The 13566-nt window shown below is 32.6% G+C and overlaps 1 protein-coding gene across 2 annotated transcripts in view; it reads right to left on the minus strand.

Annotated features, from left to right (window-relative positions):
- Positions 1-13566, minus strand: part of EPHA6 (EPH receptor A6) — an 880333-nt gene that overhangs the window by 806907 nt on the left and 59860 nt on the right. For both annotated transcript variants that reach the window (XM_047875260.1, XM_047875259.1), the window contains exon 2: positions 3921-3985. In XM_047875260.1, the coding sequence (XP_047731216.1) occupies positions 3921-3985 (65 nt within the window). The remainder of the gene's footprint in view (positions 1-3920; positions 3986-13566) is intronic.

Raw genomic sequence — 13566 nt, forward strand, 5'->3', positions numbered from 1 at the left:
CTTTATAGAAAAAAAATTTTATCTGGGATCCTGGGTGGCTCAGTTGGTTAAACATCCAACTCAGATCACCATCTCACAATTCATGGGTTCGAGGCCCATGTTGGGCTCTATACTGACAGCTCAGAGCCGGGAGCCTGCTTTGGATTCTGTGTCTCGCTCTCTCTGCCCCTTTCCCCGCTCACACTTTGTCTCTCTCTCTCTCTCAAATATAAATAAACATTTAAAAAAAAGAAAAAAAATGATCAATTAAAATGTTATTCCTAGAAAATACTTCATTTAGAGAAATACCAATTATACTTGATATCATAAAATTACCCAATTTAACATCTAGCTGTCTTTTCTACCTGTGGCATATTTGTAAAATCAACTTAAGTCGTCAATTTTAGTGAAAAAAGTCAATTTTAGTTAAAATGACCATTCATATTAGCATGGCTCCATAAATGTGACAACCTGAAAAAAAGTCATACAATTTCAAATAGATATAATTTTAATATACAGATATAAATGGTAGTTTAAATGTTATAAATTGATTAACAGTTTCTATAGGTTTTTAATTATTTGACTATTATTGATGTCTAAATGATTTTCACTTTTGCCATCTTTAGTAGCCTTTTTCAAAGTTCTTCATCCTTCTTGATTATTTCCTTACTTGTTTTTACCTATCAAGAGCATTAAGTAAACTCCATTCTTGTCAGTAATATATACCCTTCATTAAAAGAGAAATTGAAGCTATATACGTTCTTTAAAACTTACTTAAGTCATCTATCCATTTTATTGTATCCCTTGATTAATTTGTTTCCTCTAATTCATGCACCTATTATAAACTATGTCCATATACTCTCATTTTCAATTATTCCTACTGCTTTCACTTTCCATATATGCATTATTATTTGAGGGATAATCTAAAAGTAATATAGATCATTCCAACAGTGACATTCCAAGGCAATTGAGTATTCAATTTATATGTTAATGCCTGAATCCTTGTGTTACCTTTCCCTCTGTAGTTTATACATATTGGTCACTGGTCTTTATATTTACAAGGTAGAATCTTAAAGGAAATAAGATTTCCTTTAACAAATAACATATTTGTGTTAAAAATTAGGATCTGGGGCGCCTGGGTGGCGCAGTCGGTTAAGCGTCCGACTTCAGCCAGGTCACGATCTCGCGGTCCGTTGAGTTCGAGCCCCGCGTCGGGCTCTGGGCTGATGGCTCAGAGCCTGGAGCCTGTTTCTGATTCTGTGTCTCCCTCTCTCTCTGCCCCTCCCCCGTTCATGCTCTGTCTCTCTCTGTCCCAAAAATAAATAAATGTTGAAAAAAAAAAAAAAAAAGAAAAAGGGAAAAGAATCTCATTTAAAAAAAAAAATTAGGATCTGTTTGGCTTAGAATTTTCACTGCACTAATTCCTAGCTCTGTGACCTTGTAAAGGTTATTTAATGTACTTGAGTCTCAATTTCCGTATGTTTCAATAGGGTAAAATGATTCTTGGTTTCTAGGACTCATGTGAATAAACTTCTTTGAACAAAGACTAGCATATGGTAAATGCCTGATAAATGTTAACCATTTCTCCCTTTTCCACCTTATTCTATCATACATATTTTCTACTATTGTCTCCTTCCTCTCCTTTCTCTCTTTCCTCCTGCAAATCCATGGCTGGTGTCCAAAATGTTCATCTCAGTCAAGTACTATGTTTGGCAAGGGGAGAAAAGAAATCTGAATCAATTATGCAAATATCAACATAATTAATCGGCCTTTCACGAAGTTTCCAACGCTCCTCTCTGTTACCAGTGCCATGATAAAGATATAGGCTTTAGTAGAAATAATTTATTTTGAAATAAATCCCATCAGTCACGATTTAGCCTATAACTTGTTGGTATTTTTTGTTCCTTACTCTCTTTAAGAAGAGGTTTCTCCAACTGGGAACCAGAACTCAGATATACCTCATAAGGCTACTATGGAAATAAAATGTAAAATTCTTAGTGCAGTGTCTGCAAATAGAAAACTATAGAGTAAGCATTACTTTTCAGACAATTCTGCCCTTTCTCTTCCAAACTAATAAACTAGATATAGTAGAAAAAAATCTCACTTTCATAACACCTATTACAAGATCATTGTAAGAACAATAGTTCTTTACAGTAAGTTTACTTGTAACTCACTAAGTCCCTGTGTCTCCTCATTAGCAGTTTGCTTTGAAACAGCCTGATCTAGACAAATACAATCACGACAGCAGGGGTGTAACTGCTGTTCCTCACAGGATTCTTCAGCTATGACTCCATGAGGTGAGTGATAATATAATCACTAAACTTTTTGTCATTTTTTTTCAACAATGGAAAAATAATTCTTATAAACTTTTTAAGGATTTATACGTTCTTATAAATTACTTTGTACACTGAGAACACAGATATGTATATATCTTGGAGGAGTATTTTAGAAAAAAAATCATTCATTCCTTGAAAGTAACTAATAAATTTAACATGTTTAATACAATCAATAAATATTGATATTTACTAAAAATAAGATGATGAATGTACAAATATAGTTTCAAAGATATATTTTCAGGAATAGTTTGATGAGAGTTCTATGAAAATAAAAGGAAAATTTCAAAAAAAATAAAATCAGTCTATAAAGCAAACAAATCTAAGGAAACAAAAAGCCTGCTGAACAAAGACAGAAAAGTTAACTCTTTACAGAAATGTATACTTGAAAATACACATTTAATGAGTATTTATATAAAAAGTCAAATTCAAACAGTAATATTTGAATGATTCTAAAAATAAAACATTTTTCAGTCAACTTCTCCTTTCAAATTTAAATTTGCAGATGTAATGGAAAAAAAAAACAATGTAAAAGTATCAACTAAGAATCTGATGAATGAGAAAAATACAATTTATAAAAAAAGGAAGAAAAGCTAACCCAAGTACACCTGAATAACTGTTGACTACCTCTGTTACTATAAATTTTCCTTAATTAGGCAAAATCTAGATAAAAAGCTTCACAAACCACCCTTTTATTTTTACTTGAAACAATTTTTTTAATATGGAATTTACTGTCAAATTGGTTTCCATACAACACCCAGTGCTCAACCCAACGGGTGCCCTCCTCAATGCCCATCACCCACTTTCCCCTTCCTCCCATCCCCCATCAACCCTCAGTTTATTCTCAGTTTTTAAGAGTCTCCTATGGTTTGGCTCCCTCCCTCTCTAACTTTTTTTTTCCTTCCCCTACCCCATGGTCTTCTGTTAAATTTGTCAGGATCCACATAAGAGTGAAAATTAAAAAAGAAGTAGAAACACACTGCAATGTGAAAACGTGCAAAATATATTAAACCACATAAAAAGTCCATTATAACCACAGCTAAAGTGATATCAGTACTTGAAAAATTAGTTTGTAAATTACACATCTTTAAATTACACATGCCTTTCAAAAGCAACTACTCTCAGGTAACAAAACCTAATCATAATGTTTCTTTTGGCCAAATTCAAAAACATACACTGCTTTATTACACTCATATGTTTTAATAAAAAATAAATTGTTAATATCTGTAAAATCCACTTCTTTTATAACAATCTAAAGTTTGTTTATGGACAAATACTCACTGAGGTTACCAAATTTAATAAACCTATACACAAAAAACTCTTATACATAAAAATTTTTTCTATGAAAAAAATATTTATAGGGGAGATAGTCTAATATTATATAAACACTGTATTAAAGAATAATTATAATTTAAAGAAAAGCAAATATTTGTATACATCATTCTCAGTGGTTACCAATTCTAATTGTATTTTAATCTTTTCTAAGAGATTTTAGTTATGTGCTAAAATTCATGGTAACTAGAGCCAAAATTCACTGTTCCTTTAACTATTATAACAAACTCTAAAACCTAGTAAGGATGAAAGTTTTAAAAACATAATTAAACTTACCCCATTTAATGGATATGTTTTCCATCCTAGCTCTCCCAGCACAGTTGTTGTATCAAGCAACACAACTGGAATTAAATTAAAAAAAAAAAACTTACATGAATATCTCAAATTGATGAAAAAATATGTTATTTAAATCATTAATGTCAACTACCTTTACTATTATTCATTGCATTAGCTTTAATAAGTTTCATTACTTACTTTAAAATTAACTATGTATACTAAATTCTAATATACAATATTAATAATAAAATAACATAAAGTAGTTCTAACTTATTTTCAAAATATTTAATTTGTGTTTAACAATGCTAAATAAGGCAGATAACTGAATAACAGAATTAAGTTATTTTTAGTAGCTGACTTTTAAAACTGACAAGTGTTGAAGGAGGTAATCAAGAGGATGTGACTGTCAGTTGACCCTCGAGCTGGACTCAGGCAACTGTAGGCTCCTCATCCCCCCACCCCCTCCCCTATTCTCAGAATATGAGCTCTGCCTACTGTTCCCATAGTGGGAGCTATTCCAGGGACACAGCCTTGACAGAGTAACATTAGTCATTGCAGAATATTCTTTCAGTACTGTTTAAATCAATTCATTAAACATACATTTGTAGAACTAAGCTTCAATCATTTAAATTTTATTGTGGAAAATTCTCAAACATATTTTAGAATGTAGAGAAAAGAGTAAAATGAACCCTCATGTACTCATCATCCAGATTCAATAATTACCAATTTATAGCCAATCTTACTTCATCCACATGTTTTTATCTACTCTCTCCCACTGCAGTATTTCTTTGAAGCAAATTCCAGTAACATCCATAAAAATTTAAGTATATATTTCTAAGAATAAGACTCCTCTTTATATAGCTACAGTATCTTAATTCATTACTATAAGTAATAATTCCTTAATGCCATCAAATATCCAGTGTTTAATATCCCTATTGTCTTAACTTACTTGAATAGAAAAATCAAGCTCTAAATAAGTCCTATTCATTACACTGAGTTGACAATCTACTTTCGTTTTTTAATTTACACTTTATCCCATTAACTTTTTTTGTTAGATTTATTGAGGTATGATTTACTTACAATAAATTTACCCTTTCTAAATGTACATTTCTATGAATTGTGACAAACACCCACATCCATGTAACCACTGCTACAGTCAAGCTATGGAATATTTCCATCACCCCCAAAACTTCCTTTGTTATCCAATATGGCTAATCCCTTCCACAGCCCAGTCCCTGGCAACTACTAATTTAACTTCTGTCCCTATGATTTTTCCTTTTCCAAAATGTCAAATGAATGAAATAGTATAGCATGGGGTCTTTCAAGACTGGTTCTTTCTTGTAGCATAATGCATTTGAGATTCATCTATGTTGCTGCATGTATCAATAGTTCCTTTTTATTGTTGAAAAGTATTCTATTGTATGGAATTCCCTACTTGATGGAAATGTGAGCTATTTCCCATTGGGAACATTATAAATAAAGCCACTATAAACTTTCATGTACAGGTTTTTATATGACCCTATGCTTTCATTTCTCCATGGTAAATAGGGATTCCTGGGTTTATGGAGAATCCTCATTTTGAAGACACCTTCCAACTGTATTACAAAATGGCTATGATGTTTCAAATTCCCATTAGCAGAATACCAGTTTTCCAGTTGCTTCACATCCTTAGCAGGACTTGGTATTGTCCAGGTCTTTTTTAAGGCATTCCAACAGGTGTATAATGGTATCTCATTGTTGTTTTAATATATTTCCTTAATGCCTGGCCAGTTATCTTTTTCATTACTTGAAATCAAATTTACTGGGAAAAAAAGGTTATTTTGTCCTATATTCTAGATTTTTCTAATTGTAACATATCATTGAACATGCCCCCCATTCCCTTTATATTCTTTAAATTGGTAGATACTTTTAGTAACTTGATCAGACTGAAGTTCAATTTATTTTTATTTTTTTTTGTGAAAGTACTTCATTAGTGATGTTTTGTAATCCTTATACAGAAATCAAGGAAGATATCAATGTTTTACTAGAGTTGTGTCAAAAAGACTTGGGAACCAACCTGGATAGGCTTCTACTGGCCAAAAATGGATAATCTGATCATACACAAGGTTAATGACTATAGGGACTGAAACACTTCAAATATGCTCAAATCCATGCATTCATAATGATAAAATATACCTACTGACAACTTTTATAGAATACTAGGAAACCATTATTTTAAAAACTGGTAACTAATATGAAAACAATAAAACATTTTATTTTGTTTTTTCTTTATTTCTTTATTTTTTATTTGAGAGAGAGTGCATACACACGCGTGAGTGGGGGAGAGTGAAAGAGCAGGAGAGAGAATCTTAAGCAGGCTCCATGCTCAGCACACAGCCCCACACAGGGCTTGATCCCATGATTCTGGGACCATGACCTGAGCTGATACCAAGAATTGGACACTCATTGAGCCACCCAGGCACCCTTATTTTGCTTTTGCTATATAAACTACTTATGAATAAAAAAACAGTTAAAGAAGGAACATTGCTGTTATTGAAGTAGTTCAGTTAATAAATTAAGAAGGAATGGCTGAACTAGGCTATACTGTTTTCTAACTCCTAATGAATTAATAGACTTAGCTAATGGTCACACACACACACACACACACACACACACACATTCTCATACACACACACACAAATACATAAAATGATATTTGATGGCATTTGGGTTCATTCAGTATAACAAAAATAATCTCATTTATTAGAGAAAGAATTTAAAGATATCATTATAATAATATTCAAGCTGTAAGTTTATCTCATTATCAAATGAAAGTTACTTTCATTTTTGATATACACTATTATAAAGAATTCAGAAGTATTTACTACCAGTATGCACTTTGGGATACACAAAAGTTTAATGTTACTCATCTAGAACATTTTTTTAAATTTTTTTTTAACATTTTATTTATTTTTGAGACAAGGAGAGACAGAGCATGAACAGGGGAGAGTCAAAGAGAGGGAGACACAGAATCCAAAACAGGCTCCAGGCTCTAAGCTGTCAGCACAGAGCCCGACGCGGGGCTCTAACCCACGGACTGCGAGATCATGACCTGAGCTGAAGTCGGCTGCTCAACCAACTGAGCCACCCAGGCACCCCTCATCTAGAACATTTATATTTTTTAAATACATCATTATTTCCCTGAAGGCTAGAAAAATAATGATACTAATTCACAGTCACTGTTGGAAGAAGTTTCTATGTATTTTCTTCCTCAAGTAATCTCCACATCGTCCTAGAAGGTGTGTCTTTTTCTAAATGCTCAATTTACAAATGAGAATACTGAGCCTCAAAAAGGTTAAGTAATTTTCCTTTCCATCACAAACTGACAGATTTGGATTCAAACCAAGGACAGTGATGTTAGAATGTCCTTTGTAAAACACTTAAAGTCTTTCAATTTTAAGTGTTTTTCTTACCTTTTTTTACAGTTTTTATTTAAATTTCAGTTAGTTAACATATAGCATAATATTAGTTTCAGGTATACAATACAGTGATTCAACACTTCCAGTGCTCATTACAAGTACACCTTCATCCCCATCACCTATTTAACCCATCCCCATCCCCAGTTCTCCTGGTAACCATCAATTTGTTCCCTATAGTTAAGAGTCTGTTTCTTTGTCTGCCTCCCTCTCTTTTATTTCTGTAGATGCAGAAAAACATCACTATTTCTTTTGCTGATCCAAAAACTTTGTAAGTTTTTTTTTTTTAATTTATTGATTACTTTTTAGAGAGTGAGAAAAAGAGAGCAGGGAAGGAGCAGAGAGAGAGAGAGAGAGAGAGAGAGGGAGAGAGAGAGAGAATCCCAAGCAGGCTCCATGCTCAGTGCAGAGCCCAATATAGCCCAACACAGAGTTCGGGCTCAGGAACAGTGAGATCATAACCTGAGCCGAGATCAAGAGTCAGATGCTTAACCGACTGAACCACCCAGTCACCCAAATCTTTGTAAGTTTTTATCCTAGTTTTTCATGAATATTTTCTACAGAAAATTCACCAGTACTACCTACAAATCATGCCATTTAAGTCAAGAGGTTTACTGGAGCAGAGTGTTCAAAAATCCTTAATATTGAAGTCTACCAATAGAGATTTATTTTTCACAGACTGGAAAATTAATTAATTGATTAGTTGATATAAATATACTTTCTAAAATGTTAGGCTGCTTGGTTCTCGATAATTAGCATTTGTAAACTGTGAAGTATACTCATTTCAAAACAAACAAAAAAGGAAAATATGTATACCTACAGAAGTGTAAATCCTTAGAATTTTTTATTTCAGATTAGCTTTAAGAAACAAGATTTATATTATTGCTTTGTTTTCCTCTTTAAACTGCAATCATACCTTTTAAAAATTCATAAGAACAGTAAAATTCCAAATTTGCATTCCTGACAAGTGAATGATAAACTGATACTAAAATAAAACTAAGGAGTTTTGAGATTTTTAATACCATAAAACGTGATAAATGTTTAAATTTTACTATTTGTTTCATATGTAAAAACCCCACAAATTCAGGTTTTTCAGGCTCACTAATTGCATTGAACCCAGCAAGGTGAGAGCTCCTCCTGCTGGCTTTAAACAAGAGTTATCCAGTTCCTACCAGAGTGTAAAAATACTGTAAACTTAAACAGGGAAAAAACCACGATGTCGACATAAACTCAGTAAAAAGTCAATACTTTTTTAATTTTTAATTTAATTGCAAGCTTTTAAATATGGCACAATACTTATTATTTATGTAAGGAGTACATATGAAAACCTAATTACTTATTCACATCATAATGAGAGGTTGGATAAGTCAAAAATAAATGGAAGTAGGACTAGGTTGGTGGTACCAAAGTTTTGAAAATATGTGTATTTTGTTTAATAAGCAACATAATGCATAGAATATATTTGCTATACCACATGCAATTTTCCTATTAACCTTCAGAAATAAATTTCCAGCATATTGTATTTCTGTCTGAAAATATCTCTTAATTTTTAGTACTCCCTTTACTTATTATTTTGGAAGTTTTAAGAAAATTTCATTATGTTCTAAAAGAAGATATGAAATGATAAAGGCAAGGTTGATAATACTGAATTAAATGAGACTGATGAGTATCCAAGATAAAAAAGCTCAATGCTAAGTTTTGCCTTAAATAATTTATCAAGTCTTTATCTACATCCCTTTTAATGAATTTAAGATATTAGTTTTAAAGCAATTAGCATACAGGTTTATCATATATGCTAGATCATCTTTGCTCCAACTGTACAATAAAAAAGGAGGAGATTTTATTTGTATGCCATTTTGACAAATTAGGCAAAGAAGAGATCAATCAACCCACTAAGCTATTCTTTTAGGATAATTTTTTTGTAAAAATTCAAGTTAATGGCATGTGAATTGAGTCCAAATATTTATCAGTATTTTTTAAAGTTCAGATACCAGTAAACACAAGTTTGGGATTTTCTCCAATAGACTTTATGAGAAAAAGAAAAAGGAATTTCTTCTTATAATCTTCAATTTAGAGTCTTATTTTACAAATAGAGCCCAGAAAGGTAAAGTAAGTTACTAAGTTTTTTAGTAACATAGTAGTAGAGGCTTTTCATAGTAAATTCCAGTCATGTTCCACTGACTGTAACATACCCTACAACCCCCCATAGCTCCAAACAAACTAGTAAATAAACAAAAGGAATACTTCTGACATCATGACCAAATATAATACAGTCAGAGAATACTTTGAATTATAGATAAACATGCATATATATCTGTGTGTATATTGGCACTAGTCTATTTGAACGTCATCCTGTTTACATCCTGCTTTAAACTGACATTCAGATTACTACATTAACTACCAGTTTTGGCATAATCGTATATTTCTGATTGACAAAAATCACAGCTGTAACTTCCAGATCTGTATACAATGGGTATCTACCCTCACATAGAGTCAAAATCAATATTTAATTCCTAAAAATCAGCCACAGATTGATTTAAATAAATGTAGGATTATTAAGTTTACTCCTATGTCCCTTTGTGTATTGGTATTATTTTAAGCCAACCTTTCCCAAAGAGAATCATTCCTTCTTAAAACTAACAAAACTACTTTTGTCTAGAAACTGAGCACAATTATTTGTTCATTAGGTGTACTTACAGCGTTTTGTTTTGTCATGCCTTTCTTAATTCTGTGGTTACCTGCCTGTTTGTTTTTGTTTGTTTGTTTGTTTGTTTGTTTTTACATTTATTTAGTGTTGAGAAACAGAGTGAGACAAAGCATGATCGGGGGAGGGGCAGAGAGAGAAGGAGACACTGAATCTGAAGCAGGCTCCAGGCTCTGAGCAAGACATCGGCACAGAGCCTGATGCGGGGCTCGAACCCACTAACTGTGAGATCATGACCTGAGCCAAAGTTGGACACTCAACCAACTGAGCCACCCAGGCGCCCCTATAACTGTTTTTAATATAGGTATTATTCATGATTGTTTTTTCTACCCGATGTGAGAGTTTGAAAATCCTATCTGAAAGATAACATGAACATAGTGATATTAAGCACCTTTCTCAAATTTATAGGATGAAGTCAAGCCTAGAACTTTTGAATTCATACCCTTCAACTTCCTACTCTTCCAGAAAATGTTATCTTTTTTAGAAAGCATGTTCAAATCTCTCTGCCTCTGTCCCTTCTGGAAAACAGATCACTTTTTTGTTTGTTTTTTTAGTTATGATAGAAAGATAAGCTCTAATAATCAGAGAAATTATTCCTTCATTATTACCTTAAGTAGAGAAAAGAGCAAAAAATAATTCAAGCCAGTTTGCTATATAGAAGGCAAGTTATACCTCAGAGTCAAGTACTGCCAGTGAAAACTTTATCAATAGTATTTGATTAAAAATATAACTAGTAGTGTTCATCCTTATCAGTTCCACACCTATTTTGCTCAAAAGAACTATACTGTTATCCTGCTTGACACAGCTTTATTTGCTTTAGTCTTAAATAATTTTTAATGCCTGCCATTCAGATGGGCTAGTTTACCCCAAAGACCCAAGGAGAACCCAAGTATAGATCTGATCCATGACAAGGTCACCAAATGACAGGTTTATTCCTAGGCTCCTGAGCAAGGTCATTAAGACTTATCAATGAGTCACCTCACAAGTCCTGCTTTCCCCATCAAGTTGTTTAGTTATTTCTATGAATTAAAAAAAAGGAAAAGAAATTTGACAGATTCCTAATCAACAGCAAATATAATTCTTCCATTTTGACATCTTCATCACTTTGATCTATAAATCAACTAAGTAGCTTTATTTAGGACCTGTATTATTTCCATTTTTTTTTTTCAATTACACAGGGGTTAAATAGTAGAAAAGACTATTTGGCTTTGGTTTTAGATTTGCTAGTCATACATTTAACAAATGTTGTTGATCTTCTCATCTGTCACAGAAACTCACAACATTTACTATATATACTCCAGTTAGCCCAAACCACTAAATATTCTCCCCATCACTTACACAGCATCAGAGATGCTTCTTGCCTTTCTAGTGCTTTCCTTTCTTATATTTTTCACTTGTCTTCCATGGGCTTTGGACACTTTATATTTTTTTGGAAGAATATTATGAAACTCAAGGTTTGAAATGCACTTAAATATTATTTTATTAGCTCTGGTCAAAATAGATTATGAATACTTTTTGAAAGTCTTATCTACAATAAAATAATGTAAAACCACTTCTACATAATGGAAGAACAGTCTAAATAAAGTATTGAAACTCTTACTTTAAAAAGAAACAACAGTAGCTTTGCACTGAGAAGGAAAAAATGACTTTTACTAGAATCTAAGAAAAAATTATATGAGTAAAACAGTTTTATTTTTCCCCTGGAAAATGGAAAGGAATTTTTGTTTTTGTTTTTTCCCCTTCGCAATATTGGGTTTTTTTTCTCCATTTCATTTACACAGACATAATGTAAAACATTTTTAACCTCCTTCATTAGGACATATAGTCATAACAATGTTACTTGATTTTATTTTAAGACATTTTGATATTATTTAAACAAACATTTATTGAGGCTGTTATATTCCAGAGGCTGTATTAGCTATTGCAGACTACAGAAAGTTTATAGGATACTATGTATAGCCTCAAGGAGTATACCTGATGTCATGTTTTTCACTCCCATTGTTAGGATTTTTGTGTCAACTCACATGCCATAGTTTATTAAAACATGTAAATAGCAAAAAGGCTTAAAATGCCCTTATTCAGAAGGTGCAGAAAAGGCGGCAGCTATTTAGTAGAATGTGTAGAATTATATTGTTGTTCCAAAAGGGCAAACATCCAATAGCAAACCAACATCTCCATAAACTGTAATTGGACAACTTATCTCACTTTCTACAGAAGTGCCAAACAATGAATAGATTGTAGAAATATATCCCAGTAGTCAACAGTAAGGGAAATAGCAATTTTCTACCTGAAGAATACTCTTCAAAACAATCCTGAACAAGAAATATCTGCTAAATTTCTCAGAAGAGATAATGTTTTACTTAGAGTACGAATTTAAAAAAATTAAACTACACACTACTATAAGTAAACATTTACTAACCCAAGCTTAAGTCATCAGCTTTAAAAAATTATCCAGTAAAAATCTTAATTGTATTGTTAAAATTTTGAAAAATATACATATTAGACAACGGTGAAAGGACAATATTCTCATTTTTTCCATTAAAATTATGGCCAAATCAAGACATAATTATCAGTATCAATTTAAAAATTAGTTCTCCCAATATAGTATGAGCTCCTCAAGGGCAGGGTCTGTGTGTGTGTGTGCGCGCGCATGTATTTGTTGAATAAAATGAATGAATGAAGAATGAATGAACAAAGGAACAAACAGATGAGTGGAAGGAGCATGTGCAAAAAACTCATGCCTTCGAGCAAACATTTTTAATCAACTACTGAAAAAATAGTGCAGGATTAGTGGGAACGCAGGCACTGGACAAAATTTATATAGTCATTGTGCTTACTTTGTAAGGGAGAAGGCTCACATATGATCTCTCTAAGAAGTGGTTAAGGGACAAAGTGGTCTTTGGGAAAATATATTTAAAGTAGGCATTTGTTTTGAGCACAGAATGGATTGTCAGAAGACAAACATTTTCATACCTTTTGGAGTCCTTTTCCCTGCTCCATCCCTACCCCTACCCTTTCATCAAAGAGTACCCTTAGGCTGCTTGCTCTCAGTCCAAACTCTGTGCATCTAATCTCATCTCTCACAGTGCACAGTGTTCAAATTATCCCTTCTAATCTGCTGCCCCACTGAACACACTCATCATATCAAGAAAACATCTTAAGTAAAATAGCACACAAATGTGCTTATGAATACTCATTTCCCGTTATCCTTTCCTACATTATTTATTTATCCAACTTAATTTTGAATTGATTACAGCACCTTTTGGGTGACAATGAACTTGGGACTCTTCCATGACATAGCTAAAATCACACGGCATAAGCAATTTCTCAAGAACTATATTGCAAAAGAATTCCTAAAACTCCAATTTCTAATTGCTTGTTGGCCTTTTGGCTAAGATCAAGTGTAAAACTCCAACTTCTACCATATTCAAATAAATTACCCTCTGTTTAGATTATATGATGTGCTTGTGTAAACTTAGCCAAGTCA

Source organism: Prionailurus viverrinus, chromosome C2 (assembly GCF_022837055.1).
Source record: "Prionailurus viverrinus isolate Anna chromosome C2, UM_Priviv_1.0, whole genome shotgun sequence".
Lineage (NCBI taxonomy): Eukaryota > Metazoa > Chordata > Mammalia > Carnivora > Felidae > Prionailurus > Prionailurus viverrinus.